The following is a 17,154-nucleotide window of genomic DNA, read 5'->3' on the forward strand; positions in this document are numbered from 1 at the left end:
GCACGGTTGTGAAATAGTTTTCTATTTCGTGTTTGGTACCCCATCTCTGCCTTGAACTGACGTATGGGGCACATTACTTCTCCCTGCAGAGCTTGCCGTGGCAGCCATTTTGTGACAGTGCCCAGGACCATTTCCCAGCTTACGACTGGGCTACCCTCTAGCAAGCTCAGTTAAGGATAAAGCGGCTTGACTATTCAGGGACGACATGCCTTTGCCTTGGATGATCTTTCCTGGGCTTGCAGCCCTGCAAAGAATCTTCCTAGGCAAGGAGCCCCCAACTTTATGCCTCGTACGCACGGGCGCCTGACTCGCCGCTGCGGCCCGAGCTTGCCCTGATGCGCGCCCGGAACCCCTTGGCCGCCCGGGCGCCCGCTGGGGGCCTCGCCTCGCCGCGGAACGGGCATCCCCTTCCAGTCGCTCCTCTCGCCGTCGCCTGCGTGCCGGACGAGTCCTGACGTGCGGACGGAGGTCCGTGCACGGCGTGTCCCCCGCAGCCGGGGGTCTCCCAGGTGCTGCGCCCTCAGGCAGCTCCTCCGGGTCGAAGGAGGGTTCGCGAAGGCGGATGGGAGCGAGCGGCGACTCGGACCAGGGCCGCGGCCCCACGGCTGGCCCCGGCGCGTCCCCGCTGCAGGCGCGGCGGTGCGGCCCTCCCCGGGCTGGGGTGGGCCAGACGGCCGGAGAGGCGGGGACTCCGCCGCCGGGAAGGACGGCGCCGGGAGCGGGCGTGCGGAGCGTCATGGCGAGCGGCGGATGCGCGGGGCTGCGCTGGGGCGTGGCGGCCAGGTGCGCGCCCTGGCTGCAGGGCTGCAGGTGCGACCGCGGGACCGCCCCTTCTGCTCGGCTCCCCTCGCGGCGAGGCTCGCCCGCGGCCTCTCGCCCGTGCCTTCCGGGAGGGGCGGGTGGGCGGCCCTCGAGCCCAGCTTCCCTGCAGGGCAGGCCTTTACACGCGCCCAGAGCTCCGCGCCTGGGACGCTCCTTCGCGCCCTCCCTGGAGTAAAATACCTGACCTGGCCTGCGTCTCCAGACCTCGGTCCCCCCCTTTGCACCCACGCGTGTCCTTACTTCCTCCCCTCCCGCTGCTGCCCCTCTTCCACCTGCCCCACAACCGCAGCGCTTGGGAAGCGAAAGAGAACTGAGTGTGTGTGTGTGTGTGTGTGTGTGTGTGTGGGGGGGCTTCTGGGGCTGCCGACTTCGCCCCCACCCTTCGTAGGGGCGCAAAGCGCTTTCAGCCCTGTTGCTTCCTTTTGCCCTCGCAGACTGTGCCTCCTGCTCCTGGAAAGGCATCCCTGAGGCTGTATCCACCCCCCACCCCACAACCCCAGATTAGGCCATGCCTCCTAATAGATCCCAGCCGCAAATTCCTTTCTTGCCCCCTTGGAGCATCTCAGCCTTGCCTGCCTCCTGCCAGCTCAGGCTCTGTATTTTCCGTTCCTTGTATTTGTACTTTGCACCCTGGACTTTCCCAGCATGATCAGCAAAGTGTCCTTTGAGAAGTAAAGACCAGCACCTTGGTTACCGCTAAGCTTTGTGGATGCGCCTTTGCCGTCAGATGGGTGAGAAGTGGGCCTCATCCGCAGCAGCTGAAGATGCAGTACATTGGTTAAGGGTGCACCTCTGTGTCAGTTTAGACAGAAAAGGCGTACAAGTCCCGGCAGGAGTTTGCTGGGAGTTGAAGGCCTTTTTCAGGCTGGACTTGCCTAGAATTGCACCAAGCCTGGTAAGGTAGCACAAGACGCACAATTCCGTTCTTGCTGCAACAGACTCAGCGTGGCTTCCTCTCTGGAAACTTTCCCAATCTGGTTTCAGTTCCTTTCCTGCAGGCTGATCTCACTCATCTGTCCTCTTAAAGAACGCTCAGTCCATTTTCCTTTTTCCCGCAGTTCCTCTTGCCTTACTCTTAAATAATGCGCCTAGCAAATGAGGGTGGGGGGAGAAACCTAATAAATGGGGTTCCAGCCCCTACTTGTGCCAGGCAGGATATAAATATCAGTCAGTCAGCCGGTACCTTTTTGGGTCTGCAACTCTTGCAAATGCGTGGGGAGGTGAGACACGCAGGTCCCAGTTCTGTCCTGCCCTCGTCTCCTGTTCTGCTTCCAAGAAACAGATGACTGTTCAGTTGGCCAGGTTTGGCTCAGGGCTACCTGTTGCCAACCCAACGAGGCCTTGATTTATACTGGTAATTCTCGTTGTGCAAGCTGCCAATCCAGCTGAGGTATTAAAAATGCGTGTATGGGCAAGAAGATCGCCATATTTTGGTCCTCGCCACTTCTGCAGCCTCAGATGCTCTGACTCGGTCGCTTGCTTGCTGGAGCTCCCTTTCTGCTACAGGATGATGCAGACTTTGTTGTTCTACCTGCAGACTGGAAGCCCGTCATAGGCATGCGATCGATACGGCACCATTATGCTGAATTCTGCCTTGCTAAGGACGGCTTCCGCTGTTCCCGGGAAACGGCAACTGTTGTGCCCTTGCCATTAAGCTGTCTGTGTTGTGACTGCATAACCCGGAATTAAAATTCTCCATTAGTAAGAATATGAGAAGACCCGCCCTGTGTTCACACACGGCCCTCCTCTGCTGCAGATGCTTCCAGAAGAGGATTTTATTGTGCGATCAATGTGCCTCACTCAAGCTCCAGAGAACCAGGCTTTTCGCTTGTAAATCCCCCATGTTTGTCCACCACTTCTGCCATTTCCCCCATCGCAATCATTCTGACTGGACTGCTTCATGGTGCTTGCTCATTGCTAGCGTTATTCCAGATCTTTAGCCGAAGCAAAACATCCCTGGCTCTTCCGTTGCTTCCTGTCCTTATGGCGAAGCCCTGGTGCTGAGCACCGGTGCCGTGGACACGATCAGGGGACGCTGTGCCCAGGGCTGCCTTCCCCCTTCCCCCTGCTATGCACAAGCTGCTCTTCTTTCTGGTTAGCCTTAACTGGCGGGGCAGCATTGCTTCTGCTCTGTGTTCGCACGGGTAGTTCGGAAGTCAGGGTTGGAAGCCGCTCTGCTTATTCCTTAGTAGGGTTTCTTAGCACCTCTGCAGATGTCGCATGATTGCCCCACGTTGAAACGGAGTTGGAAAGGGAGGGGGATTCCTAATGGGCGGAGGGGAGCGGAAGGGAATCGCCTCATCATGGTCAGGATAGAAGCTGCTAGGTCTGTGCTAGGCCACTGAACGTTGGCCTGCAAGCCTTTGTTGGACCAACCGCAGATGATGCTATTTAAAAATGAGACCTAGCCTGCCTTCAGGGGACAATGACATACATGAGTGCCTCTTCTCTCGCTGCAGAAGGAGCACTTTTGAGCAAGGACCACGGGGTCCCATCTTTCGGAGCCTGGCTGCGCCTCCGCAGCCCCGAAGGAGCTATCGAGCCGCGCTTTGCACGGAGCTGGCGAAGCCGTTGGTTGTACGCGATGTCCCATCCTGTGCGCTGCAGCCACACGAGGTAAATGGGGCGGTGCCGGAGGCATCGCAAGATCCATAGGATGCACCTGCGTGAAGCCGGCTTTGTGCACCTGAGAGATCAAAAGGTGTTCCAGAGTTTGTGGTTATGATCCTGACCTGAACAGGTCCTTGGAGAAGGAACGCAGCCTCGCTCTCCGTCTCGGGTCATTCCCAGCACTGACATTTCAAGGTGCTCCGCATGCCTGGAAGGTTGTTTCTTCTGTTTGCTCCCTTCCAGCTCACCTCCAGCTTCCTCTTCCTTTTCTGGGCACGTCACCAGGATTTTGGGAGTTGTTGTCCCAAGATATCTAGAACGCACCATGTTGGGGAAGGCCGACTTCCTGGCTCATTGTCCCAGGAGCTGGCTGTCTAAGCAAGCGCTCTGAGCACCATACGTAGAAACAGGGCGAGTCAGAAGGGGCCTCCCAGGCCATCTAGTCTGACCCTCGGCTCCAGCCGGCTCCACTCACGACATGCCCACCATGTGTCTGTCCAGCCTATCCTTGGACACCCGCACCGGTGGGGCCTCACCCACCATGTCCATACTCAGAAATACCTTCTAATGGGGCTTAGTGGCAGCTCAGTGTTTGCAGACTGCAGTCCTGTGTGCAATCCTACACGTTTGGAGCGGGGGAGGGGGGAATTGTACAACTCCCAGCATTCCCCAGCCACCCAGCAGGATTGTGCCCCTAGTGATACGGAATCGCGCGACTGGTTTGTTGTTCCCTAGGGTACTCCAGGAGCCAGTGAACCCCCAGTGGACCTTTGGTAGAAAGTAGATTCATCATCACTTTACAAACAGACCAAAGTATTTACTAGTCCACCCAAATACATTCCAGCCTATCTGTGATCGATATGGCGTATTGATAACCTGAAAGGAGGAGCTGGGGTGGAGGAACCCATTTCTTGGCCTGGTTGCCCCAAAGTTATTCCTCCTCAGCCAGGGAGGAAAGGCATGTAGGGGCTTGATTTATTATTTGGAAAAGATACCATGTGACTGACTGGCACTTGAGAGACCTTCTATACCATCTGTCTGTAATAAATACCGTATCCTTTTCTAAATCCAGAGCCTGAATCCTCACGGACATTCACATGCAAATGTGTCCCATGTATGGGTTTCTTTAAAAACAATGGCTGTGCTGGTTGGGGATGATGGGAGTTGTACTCTGGTGCACATTTAGTTGTGCTCAGTTCAAATAATAAAGCAGGTTCTTAGGAGTGCTGAGCATTCCTTTTTTATTATTCTTTGTGAGCTGCCCTGAGGCTTTGTTGCGATGGGGGCGGCATAGAAATGTTTTAGATAGATAGATAGATAGATAGATAGATAGATAGATAGCTTAGGTACACCTTCTGTTTGAACAGACCTTGGCCAGTGTTCCTTTAGTGTAGAAACAGTAGTTCTCTACACAGTAGAATCTTTAAATTTCACTGAAGTCTGCAGCTTTTGATCAAGCCTTGCAAATAAGATGACCATAGTTAACAGCTTCTTTTTATAAGTCCAATGGCCTGCAGAGTCTTTTGTGACACATCAGTAAACCTAGAAAGACAAAAGGACACATTCATTTTTGGGTTACCAAAGTTTCCTTGTCTGGTTGCCTGAAAGGGATTTTTACTCGCCACAGGTGACTCTCCTATATCAGAGAAATGGGAGGGAAAAGAGTGACCCCCTTGCCTCCATGCACCTGGAACAAAATGGTTCGTGTTCCCCGTAACTGTCTTCTTAAAGGGAGCCGACGAATCCAGTGAGTCAGTGATGCATTAACACTTAAGGAAGGCCTTGGCAATTACAGGCAGCCTATAAATATATGTATACATAAGTAAGTAAATTGCAACTCTTTCTGAGGCTCATTTGCACGAGGAGTTCTGATTGCTTCTTCTCGTAGGTCAGAATTCGTGTTCGTTGTTGTGGAGTAAATTTTGCTGATATACTGGCCTGCCAGGGTCTTTACCAAGAAAAACGGCCCCTTCCATTCACACCAGGTGAGCCGCAAAGACTGCTGGGCGTGGAATGGCTAAGAAGCTGTTCAGAGGTGCAGGTACCCTTGGGAGGGGGAAAAGGAGAGCCACCCGGAAACCTCAGTGGGCCCATCCGGACAAAGCCGCTGAGGTCTATTGGATGCAGTAGTTGAGGGAAGGAGACTCTGCTCATGGGAGTTGTCAGCCTGTGAGGCAGAAGTGTGAGGGCAGGGCAGGGCCTGTGGAAACGGTGTGGAACATGTACTCCTCTAACTGGCACATTTGGCAGGAAATGCGCATGATGCAAACTGCGCAGCGGTGATGTTTGCCGTAATGTGTGAACCTGGCCTCTGGGTCTGTTGGCCCGGTTGTGGGTTAAATAGCCCACAATGACCATGGCACTTGGGGAAGCCATTTGCAGCCCCTACTCAGAAGCTGTGTCGTAAGGACTGGGTTATGCACATATGAACCCTTGCATCCCTGTGGTTTGTTGCATGGTTAGGGTTGTTTAACCCTTGCATAACCCACACCCTGGGTTCACACAGCAGGGCAACCTCAGTCAGCGGCCGAGTATTCAGAATCTTGGCTGGCGTGTGCTGCAGCTCTGTGAGAGTTAATTAACAGACATGGGGACAGACCCACTGAGTTTTGGGGGCTCTGCAAACTCGGAGAAGGAAGTTTCTTGAGGAGAAAACCCATAAAACAAACAGCACTCGACTTCCTTCTGTCCTTTGCCCTTAAAACGCACATGCACACGCACACAAACAAATTTTAATTGTGCTAAGAGTGACACCTCCTGGCTACTTTGCAGCACTGATTTCTAGTGAGTCGTCCATTGCTTGGGCTGCCCAAATGATTGCTGCATGATTTGCCAGACTGGTGAGCAGGAACCCAGGGCAATTGCTTGTAGAATCAGCTCTGCAGAAAATGGCTCGCTCTGGGGGCAGCGGCGGCCACACAGCTCTGTGGCAACAATTCCACGTCAGGTGCGTTTTCTTGTAGGAATGGAATTTTCAGGGGACGTGATGGAGGCCGGCGTGGCTGTGACCAGCGTGAAGGAGGTGAGCGGAATGAGGGGACTTGCTTGTGTTTGGGAAATGGTTGGGTCTGTGAGGAAAGGAAAGGTGTGCTCTTTAGGCTGTTGCTCCCTGTTCTGCTTGCAGCCGGAGCCGGGAAAGGGGAAAGGTGGAAGGAAACCAAAGTAGCAGGATGCATCCACACCACAGCCTGCTTTGGGGCAGATTTAGCCCCGTACCCTGCGCCAGACGGCTTCGGCCCGAGACATTTTCTGCCCGGGGCAAAGAACAAGATGGCATTGTTCGCCTCTTCCAAACTGGCAACTGAATTCCAACTCTCGAAACAAGACGGGGTCTCCCACCGTACCTGAGAGCAGCAGGACAGCTTAGGGGGCATAACGGGCATTAGTGGGCCACATGGGACCCCCAGCTCCGCTCTCCCTCACCCCGCCACCCCGCAGCATTTGCCGTCTGTGGCAGCCAACTCCCGCTACCTGGTGGTAGGGCCGGCCCTGAGCCAGACGTGGGGAGAAGAGGTCCTGCCAGAAAGAGGCTTCACTCAGTGTTCGGACACTGTCGCTCTCCTGGACAACCCCTGTCGCTCTGCTCCTCGTATCCCTGCCCTCCCACCTGCCATTTGGATTGGCATCAATGGGTAAGCAACGTGGCGGCTGCCTAGTTGCTGTTGTTGGGCACGCGCATTTGAACATGCCTGGTATGGACAAAGCCCTCCGTTTGGACATGAGCTTATTCGTGGGGAGCAGGAGTGAGCGCTGGCTGTTTCACCCTCTTTGGCGTTGACTTTGCACAGGGTGACCGTGTTGTTGGTGTGACAAGTACCAACGCTTTGGCTGAGGAGTATGTTGCCGATCAGAAGGTAAGCGACAACACCCTTCGAAGGCGTTCATGGCTCTTTAGAGTTTCCACATCTACTAAATTATATTGTTGTAAACTGCCCAGAGAGCGTTGGCTATTCGGCCGTAGAGGAATTAAATTAATAACAGACATGATTAACTGATTTAAGGATGCAGATTAAAACAAACTGATTGCTGTAATGCATACACACACAAGGCTGCCCCAAGCGTTTTGCAGCTGGAAGGGGAGGGCAAAGGGTCTCTGTCCTGTTTGGTGAGCAAAGCCAACTGGGTTGGCCATTGAATTTTCCTTCCGTGCAGGAGACTAGGTATCATCCATCTCCATGTCTGAGGGCAGCAGGCTAGTTTAGGGCGCGGGTCCTCCAGATGGGCTAGTTTAGGGGCTCGGATGGTCCACATCGTTGTTCTGCTTGGCTGGACCTTCCCAGTGCAGGAGCTAATTTTCTTCCTCTCAGTCACTCTCCCGCAGCTCTCTCTGTAGTTGCATTGATTGCCGCTTCATCTTTTATCACCTGCTTCACTTCCTGTGTTGCACAGTCCTGGCTGGAGGGCCTACAGGGGCTTCGGGAACTGTGCTGAGGCTGCATTAAAGTCCCTCTGCAGGTGCAAGATGCGCTCCCTTTCTCTTCCCCTTTGGCAAAGGGCTGGCAAGGCCACTGAGAGTCATCTCGTCTGTCTCCCCTTGTGCAGCTGCTCTGGACCATCCCCCAGGGAGTCGCCTACGAAGATGCTGCAACACTGCCCGTCTCCTACGGGACCGCCATCTTAGCGCTCGAACACAGAGCACGGACCCAGCCGGGGTGAGTGCCGGCACGACTGCTTCGTGGGAATCGGCAAGCACACGTTGCGTCTCGTTGCAAGCTGTGGCTGCCTGAGAGTTTTCCCTAGTTGGAAAACTTCATCCTGAGCAGTGTGGCTGTTTGCGTCGAATCCGTACCAGTGCTCGGGTAGAGATAAATCTGATGCAATTGTCCAAATGGTGCCATTTTGTTTCTCATGAAAACCGACCAGGTTTTTTATGCCCATATTTGGGATTTTACCAGTTTTCTGTAGAGCAAAAAATGGTGTCACAGAGCATGAGCCTCGCACTTTCAAGAGACTAAGTGTCGCCGTGTCAGAAGAGTGGTTTCCTGCGGAAAAGAGTGGGCTCCTGCGTAGGCAGATTCTCCACAGCTACAAGGCTCCAGCTCGGTTGTGATTTGGTCAGTGTTCTTGTTGCTCTTCCCAGGCCCGCTTCTTTGTCATGGCGCTTCTCTTGGTTGCAGGGAGACCGTTCTGGTGACAGCAGCAGCTGGTGCCACGGGGCTTGCCGTTGTGGATGTGGGAACCCATGTTCTTCGGGCGAAGGTATGCCTTCCTCTGCCTGCTGTTCCCTGGGGCGAATGATGGGGGCTTTGGGATCAAACAGGAATTGTGGAAGTCTCCACATTTGGGAAGAGAAGTGGTGAGCAGACAGCAAAATCAGCTGAAGCATCTAGTAGTGAAGTGAGGAGCAGCCATCAGATCTGTGCCTTCACGTATCCCACTGGGATAACCAGCCTTGCCCTTCTGGGTGGAAGGGACCACAGTCCAGCAGCGGAAGCAGGAGGTGTTTTATCCTGACACTCCTTACAGCACTTCCAGGACTACAGTATTAGAAAAATAGAAACAGAAACAGGGTGAGTCAGAAGGGACCTCCCGGGTCATCTGGTCTGACCCCCGGCTCCAGCTGGCTGCACTCATGACATGCCCGCCATGTGTTCTGGAAGGTCATCCAGAGCAGATGCTGCGAGAGCTGCCTGGAAGAGGAGGAATAGCTGAGAATCGCCTTTGGCCAGCAGGAGTCTCTCTGTGTGGCATTTCATTGTGGATCCAGCGGGCCGCTCTGCTTCCTCCATTCCTTCCAAAAGGCTGCTTAGGCCTCTTTTATGTTCTTAATGAGTTCTGGCATAACGTCGATGCAAAGGGTTCACCTGAAGCGTTTGGCACGGCAGCCGGAGCGTTGCATGGCGTGGTTGGTGATGGAGGTGGCCTTCTCGGTGGCAGGTGATCGCCGCAGCGGGCAATGACAAGAAGTGCAGCCTGGCTCTCGAGAAGGGGGCATTCCAGAGCGTGAACTACAGCGGGGCCAGCCTGAGAGAGCAAGTTAAGAAGCTGACGGCGGGAAAGGGGGTCGATGTGGTCATTGACACCGTCGGTGGAGACGTCTTCAAGGAGGCGATGCACAGGTGGGCAACGGTCAGGGGCCGTTTCGCTGCGAGGCCGGGACGGAGCCCGCAGTACATGATCCTGGGGGAGTGCTGAGCGAGCGGCAGCAATCCCCGGAAACGACCCAGCCAGCGTTTGAGGCGCGCTTCCCAAGATGAAGAGCCATCACCCATCTCTCATGCCCAAGTCATGCGATTCCGCGGCAGGCTCAGGTGCAGTCGAGAGCGGCTAAAAATGTTTTAAAATATGCATCGTAAAGGTGCAAGAGGTGGCAGCTGCAGCCCAGTAGGGGAAACCTGGCAGTAACCCTTACGGTGCAGGGACATTTTGCGTCTGCTGTTGACCCCTCTCACTTGTCCGCACCCACTTTTTCAGCCTGGCTTGGGAAGGCAGGATCGTGGTGGTGGGATTTGCTGGAGGAACAATCCCTTCCATCCCAGCCAACCTGCTGCTGCTGAAGAACATCTCTGCCCTGGGACTGTTCTGGGGCCGGTACCGGGAGCAGGACTTCCCGGTCTTCTCCTCGGCGCTCTCTTCCGCTCTTCTGCACTGCCGGGAGGGACGCGTTCGTCCTCACGTGGGCGCTGTGTTCAAGCTGGAGGAGGTAAGGAGGGGCAGGCTGGGGGAGGGCAGCCGTCCCCTTGCTGCAGAGAAGCCCGCCCTTCTGCCAGAGGAAGGGCCTCTGGAGCCGCTCCGTTCGGAAGGCGCACGTGCTTCAGTCCCCCTGGATCTGTGCCGGGTCCAGGACGCCAGCGGCAGGGCTCTGGCTGGGGCCCCGGAGGTGGCTGGAGGTCACGGCAGGGCCAGAGGGCAAGTCAGGAACAGGCGATGCTCCGGTTGCGTCACGGTGCGGGTGGAGGCAAAGGCAGAATTGAGCAGGTGAGCCGAGCACAGCAAGACAAGGGCAGAACTGGAGCAGCTCAGTGGCCAGGTAGGAGACGCCAGAGGCCAGAGTGGGGGCCGCGGCCGGCAGGACTGCTGTCCAAGGGACAGAAGGAAAGGTGATCCGGTCCGTGAAGGCCCATGTTGCGGTAGCCGAGCCGAGCGGCGTGAGGAGCCCCTCCGAGAACCTCCCGGCTGCACAGGCTGTGTGATCGCAGTGGCTGCCGTCCTTGCGGGTCCTGCCAGGCCCGATCCTGATCCTGATCCTGCAGGCACTTGCACAGGGAACCAGGCTGCAGATTCCAGCACTCTGGCTTGCAAGGAGTGGCATGCCCCCCTCCCATCCAAATCAGCCCGCACATGGAGAGCTAGCATGTCAGGAATCAGGGTCCCAGTGCTAGCCTTCTTCCTCATGTATCAGGCTCCGAAATAAATGAATCTGGCCAATGTAGGGGGGCGCTGATATCGGGGACACACATCCGCCCCCCCCCCCAGCCTTCTGTAGTACAGTCTCTGGCAGTCTATACCATGTACTTTTCCTCAAATGTTTGCATTAGAAAACATTGGCTGAATTAATTACTACCCTTCTGCGGGGAACTCTTGCACTCTGGTTCCCTTATGACTTGGCCCCTGTGGCGACTTACTTTCCTAGTGAAAATCCCCTTCTTGCCAGCAAAGCACCTAAAAGATGCATCAGGTGTGTTTCAGAGGATGAGGAAATCTACAGGCCAGCAAGACTAAGATCCAGCATCAGATGCAGCTGCATTAGATTCTGAAACAGAGGCACTGGGAGGGTGGTGTGTTCGCCCACCCACGCAGCCAGGTCCTTGCTGTTCCTTCCCTGGAAAAACGGGAAGCTCTAATTGCGATACCTGTGGGCTTAAGAACCCTTATTTAATCCTGTTTCCCAGAAGGTGGCAGAGCTCTGCAATGTGTCACTTTCTGCATAAAAACATCGCATTTAATACAGCAAGGCCAGGGTCTGGCAGTGGGAGGCACCGGAGACCAAGGACAGCTTCGAGGGCTCCTAGAATGATCACTGACCCATAAGCGCGAGGTTGTACTGCTTGTCTAGCAGATCTGTCTTCCGCCTTAAAGACTCCTCGCCAGGCAGTTATTACAAAGGCAGAAAGTGCTCAAAGACAGTTGTGTAAATATGGATGAGTTACTCTTCTCTTTCAGGGTGAATAATGGCATTTCCACCTCCTTTTATTCAGAGCACTTAGCGCTGTGCCCATTTTTCATATTGAGAGCAGCTGGCTGGTTTACTGAAATAAAAGCCCATAAGTGGATTTTAATTTTCTCTCAGGTTGAAGTCCGGCAGCTGGTCCATTGCCCTTTGGTGGGAAAGTGGGTGGCCACATCGGACATTGAGGCTTTGGGGGGGCTGTTTCTTGTTGGGGGGAAGTCAGGACCCAGTGACAGGCATGGCCTTTTAGTAGTCAAGGTGACAAAAACAAGAGGCAGATGTTTGATAGTTTAGCCTTTCATTCCAGGATTTATTCGTATCCTGTTTTTCTCACCAAAAGGAAGTCCAAAATGATTTGGGGAGCAAAATCTCTTGAGTTGTAGCTATTTTTGCCTCACTGGAAATACTGCCTCACTGGAGAGCCTGTGTGGGGTGGACAGAAAGAAAATCTCTGGATCATTTGCCACTGTAGGGAAGAACCGGTCTTTTGCCTCAGGAATTTTGCCTCTGTTGAAATCACAGAAATCTTGAGCAACTGGGAAAAGATTCTTGTGAGAAAAGCATGTGAGCACTATTCATTTGCTACTAAAAACAGACTCCCGGGCTCAGGGTACACTCAGGGACGCTCAGTTCTTTAATTCTGAGGAATATTAAGATGGAGAGCTTCTTTCTAGAAGATGCATTTGAAAGTGTTGCTATGCCAGCACATTTCTGTGCTGTTTACAGCTGAAAATAACCCAAGGAACAGTGAAGTCTGTAATTCATCCAGGGGGCTCTCTCCTCGCTCCCTCTGAGTAACATTCCAATTCCTATTATGATCTCTTTTAGGATGTACAAACCTCCTGCTCTCCATTCCTTGTACAAATGTCTTAATGACATTTCCTGGTTGTTGTCTTGAATTCTTGGAACCAATCTCCTTTGGCAGAAACAAACAAACAACTGGATTTTAAAAATCCAACTTCTTGAATGTGGATGCTTATTCAAGGCCATCTAGCACGTTTCCAGCTTCTTTTTGACACCATATCCAAAGAAGTCCAATTCCTGTGCCATACAGTTAATGTATGAGGGTTCTTCAAAAAGTTTCTGCACTTTTTAAAACTCTATTAAGAATTTCAAAAACAAATGACATCACTTTTCTACAGTCAGCTTCCTTCACGATGCATTTTTCTTAGCATCATACCAACTTTTTAATGCCACCAGCAAAAATGATCTAAAATATATTTATAAAATATAAAAGTGCAGAAACTTTTTGAAGACCCCTTGTATAAGTCAGACAAGCTTGTCTCCATGATCAGTGGCCTTAAAATAACTGGTGGTGTTCCCAGGTTAGAGGGCCAGGTCCCAATTTATTCCTCAGTAGCCAAAGGGATCTGGAATTGCAGTTTTCATGGAATTGACATGGCCATGCTAAAAGTGCATAGCACCCACCCTCACAGTCAGCCACAGGGCTGAGGTATACCTGCTTTAAGTCCACCCTTGTAAATGTGCCACCTGCATGTCCACAGGTAACACTGTCAATGCTGGCAAGTCCCTGAAAATAGGTGTGTGCCCTGCACCTTTGGGAAGCTTCTCCAGCCTCTTGGTCTGAATTTGTTTGCAGGTTAACGAAGCCTTTGCCCACGTGACCCAGAGGAAATCCACAGGAAAGGTCATCATCTCCATTAGCTAAGCTTGCAGCTCACCATATTTACATCCTCCCAAAGAGAAAGAGGACCGCAGTCATGAATCCAAAATGATTTGCTAAAGGTGCGACCCTTTGCATGTTTGGATAGGGAAAACACCCTGCAACAGCCTGTTGAAACATGCATGGGATTGCTCCCTGAGTGATTGGAGCGTTGTTTGGATTATGGAAGCAGCCGCCGTGTCTAAGCAAGACTGCTGTGTTTGTGGTCGGGCAGTAGCATCCTTCGCAGAGTCCAAATTCAACGCTGGTCAGGATTGTGTGTCATCTGCTGTCAGTGCACAATTCCTCTTGCTTTCCTGCTGGGTGGAGCAGCAGCAAAATTGGACAGCGCAGTTTTCCAGGTCTAGACTACACTCAGATATGCAAACCCAGATCATTGGCACAGATGTAAAGGAAGCCATTCTGCCTTTGGAGCCGAATTGTTCTGGCTGTATGAGTGACCTGGATGGAGGCTGCCTCCACTTGAAACCGCATGTGGGCCTCTTTGAGCATTTTCATGGAGCAAGCAGAAGGGAAACGAGCAAATAGAGTGGAACTGTCTTGATTGCCCGCCTGAGCACCCATTCTCTCTGGATGGCTGCTTTTGAGAGGGGAGGGGTGTGAGGTAGAAGATCAAGCCCTGGCCACCTGCCCAAGGGATCGGCTCCTTGGTCTGAGCTTCCTCTGTGTAAGCAGAACTGGTCCCTGGGCCTTTGGTTGTGGATCCAGAACAACAGAGGCCTTCAGGGAAATCATCAGGGCTGGAGCTGTGTGCAGGAAGCCCCCTCGCTTCCTATGCATGATGCTTCCACATGATTTCTGACCAGCCTCCATAATTCCTCCTCCACAACTGCTCAACACGCTAGTCCTCACATGTGAACTGTGGACCACTGAGCTATGATGTCATATAATCAGGAAAAGGTCACTTTGACCAAGAGCCAAACTAAATGTACTTGGCTGCACTTGTAGGAAATGAATTCCATATTCTGTTTTTCCACATTTTAAAAAATACCAATAAGAGCCTCGACCAGAAGCTGGCGTGAGTGGAAAAATGAGCAAACCCTAATTGGGAGAGGCTTCATGTGTCCTTTTCCCTCTCTGTGCTTTTCAGCAAAAGCAACACATGCTTTTCTGTACCACAATGGTCTTGCGTCAGCAACTTTCAGCCTCAAATAAAATGGGAGATGATTGGTGATGTTTTATTAACTTAAAAATCTGCACAAGCTTCCTTTTAATAGCTGCACTTAAAAGTCTGAGGTCCTTTTTCAGCTTTTCTCATTTTTAGAATTCCTGAAGATTTTATCTTGCACTACCTGCATAAATCAGGAAAACTCAGGGAGATAATATTTAAGGAAAGTGTCCTTAACATGCCAGTAGAAAGAATTAATTGCCATGCTTTTAAATAATGAAAGAAAACAACAATGTACAATGAAAATGTGAAATAAAATAATGCACTCTTTGGAAGGTGTTTGATCATGCACTGATGTTTTTCCTGTAAACATTAAGTGTCAAGTCCGTGCCTTCATGTTCATTCATCCCTTTAAATTTCCTCCATATATCTACCGACCTACATTCTCATGGGCTTCACCACCACACCAGATATATTTAGGATCTTGGTATCAGCTGTTTTGATATGTCCATTTGGACAGGAAAAACACGAGGTAATCTATGGAAATATATAATCCCTGCCTCCACCTGCTGCAAAATACTGCAAAATTAGCAGATTTCTAAACAAGGATTTACATAACTTTGTGTTCATTAAAGGACTTGGGCTTGTGTGGTTTTAAAATCCTTAAGTTTCTACTAACATGAAAATCTATAGCCAACCCATAATGATCTATTCATAAATCTTTTGCACACCATGAGTAAGATGTTCATTGAAAGTAAGGGAAAATAGCATGTTGAAGCTTTTATAAACAAAAAGCTACACAGTTTCTTCTCAGTCCAGCCTGCCACTAAGACATCTGCATTTTAAGCCAACTTCTTGCACCAAATTCTGAATTCTGGGGATCCAGAAATGTGCATTAAAAAAGCAATGTTTCCAGCATGCCAAATTCTGCAGCTAGGTCAATATAAACAATACCACCTGTTTGATAATGACTACAGTGTTATTTCTTTGGAAAAAGCTACCCTTTTCCCTAGATTCTTGGCCACTCACGAAAAGTCTGGGCCATTTTTACCAACAACAATCGCAAGCCAAACATGAACGACGCATGGGGGATTTTATCGTATTTTAAACCAATCTTAACATTTACAGAACTCCTATAAATAATGCATGTCCTTGAATTACAGATGCTCCGGGGACTTGCTTCCGTGGCTCTGCCAGCCAGGGACCCCTTTTAATGACAAAGCCCGTAGCCACGTGGATAGGAAGTGCTTTGTCGCCTGGTTTGTCAATTAAGCGTGCCTTTTCATGGAAGATCAAGAGGAAAGAATGACGGGTCTCTCACAGCATTGAGAGCTTCTCTAGAGAAGCGCGATGGGACTTGTGCGAGAGGGCAGGTGGCATGCTCAGCTGGGGGAACGCCATGAGAATTGCCCCCTCGGAGGCCCCGGCCGGCTTCCCCGTGCAGCAGCGGCACGAGATGGTTGAGTGGCCCTTGGTTCTTCAGTCTTGGGGGGCAAGCAGCAGTGTGGCGGCAGATGTAGAAGCGGGGGTCCTTCCATGAGAGTGGAGCCACCCCCCCCCACAAAAGCCACTCCCAGTTGCTGTGCAAAAAGGAGAAATGAAATTTGGCTGCTACCGTTGAAATGTAACTACTGCCGTGCAAACAGTTTCCATCACCTTGAAGGTACGCTCTGCCTATTCAGTCCTTCACAACTGAAGTGTGGGCATAAATAATGAGGACTACGGGGTCAAGTGGGACAGGAGGTCGTTTCGGGAGCAGCAAGGGCAAGCTGGCTGCCTTTTTCGTATACGTTAGTTTGCACTGCAGGGGCATCCAGGAAGTTTGTCCTCAAATAATTCCAAGCAGCATGTCAAGAAACCAACCTCTGCTTTGCTGCTCTTGTTATTTAGCATTTGCAAATGACATTTGGCCTTTCTTCAAGTCTCTAAAAAATATTGCATGTACAGGCTTACCCCCAGTACTCAGGTTTTTTCTACAAAAGGCTTTTAAGCAAGCACTGTACTAAGACTTCTGCTCGACTGGATTCTTTGCTGAGCTAAGAAAGTCTCTTTTAACTCTCCCTTCCCCAAGTTTGCACTGCCTTTACACAACCAACGGTGGCACCATGGTACATGAAAATTACAAACATGCATGCAGGTTCGTTGTGCCCTTTCCAGGTAATTCCAAACTCCCCTTGAACTTTAAAAAGAGCTACACCAACGGATGGACTCTCAACCTAAGCTGTCTGCCAGGGTTGTTGTGGGAGAAAATGGAGATCATGAAAGTCCCCTTGAATTTCTTGCCGGAAAGTGTGGGATATAAATACAATAAATAAACCATCAAAACACTGAGCTGGAGGAGAACTTGTGAGGCCATTCAATAGGCATATGTGTCTCTATATTTAAAAGATTTACTTGTATGAGCTGCAGACCTCAGAAGTACTATTATCCCCTCTTTCAAACAGGAGACAGAACGTCTGATAAAATCATGGGTTAGATCTAGATTTAACCATGTCCAGAGGAGACCTACATATATCAACAAGATCTACCCTGTGAGTAACACACCTCATTCAATGGGTCTGCTTGAAGCAGGAACCCAGCTAAATGTGCATCCAAGCAAGCCTGCTGTGACACGCGTGTGGGTCATGCAAAACCATAGGAAGTGATCATAGAAACAGAGTGTCAGAACCCCGGAATCTCAATTTGAGAAGAGGAAATAAAACTCGGGTTCGTGGGAAAGATCAAGCGTCCAGACCATCTGAGGCTTTATTGTATTATCCAAGGTTCCCGCGGTACTCACGATAATGCATGCATTACCGGGCAGGCAGAGGTGAACTCTGC

At 51.5% G+C, this 17,154-nt stretch overlaps 1 protein-coding gene across 1 annotated transcript; it reads left to right on the forward strand.

The window, feature by feature from the left end:
* Positions 1-562: 562 nt before the first annotated feature.
* Positions 563-14,669, forward strand: LOC123027861 (quinone oxidoreductase-like protein 2). The gene is made up of 10 exons (XM_044439140.1): positions 563-810; positions 3,282-3,438; positions 5,321-5,417; positions 6,396-6,454; positions 7,221-7,286; positions 7,975-8,084; positions 8,550-8,631; positions 9,310-9,491; positions 9,847-10,075; positions 13,143-14,669. The coding sequence occupies exons 1-10, from the start codon at positions 563-565 to the stop codon at positions 13,209-13,211; spliced, it is 1,299 nt and encodes a 432-aa protein (XP_044295075.1). The 3' UTR covers positions 13,212-14,669.
* Positions 14,670-17,154: the final 2,485 nt, after the last annotated feature.

The sequence above is a fragment of the Varanus komodoensis genome, unplaced genomic scaffold, assembly GCF_004798865.1.
Source record: "Varanus komodoensis strain SLA01 unplaced genomic scaffold, ASM479886v1 scaffold34_1, whole genome shotgun sequence".
NCBI classification, from domain to species: domain Eukaryota; kingdom Metazoa; phylum Chordata; class Lepidosauria; order Squamata; family Varanidae; genus Varanus; species Varanus komodoensis.

Bases quoted from the DNA above. Each gene is read 5' to 3' on its own strand.
- LOC123027861 (XM_044439140.1), top strand. From the start codon at position 563: ATGGGAGCGAGCGGCGACTCGGACCAGGGCCGCGGCCCCACGGCTGGC. The intron at 7,287-7,974 runs GTAAGCGACAAC...CCCCTTGTGCAG, and splicing joins AGTATGTTGCCGATCAGAAG to CTGCTCTGGACCATCCCCCA. The intron at 10,076-13,142 runs GTAAGGAGGGGC...ATTTGTTTGCAG, and splicing joins CTGTGTTCAAGCTGGAGGAG to GTTAACGAAGCCTTTGCCCA.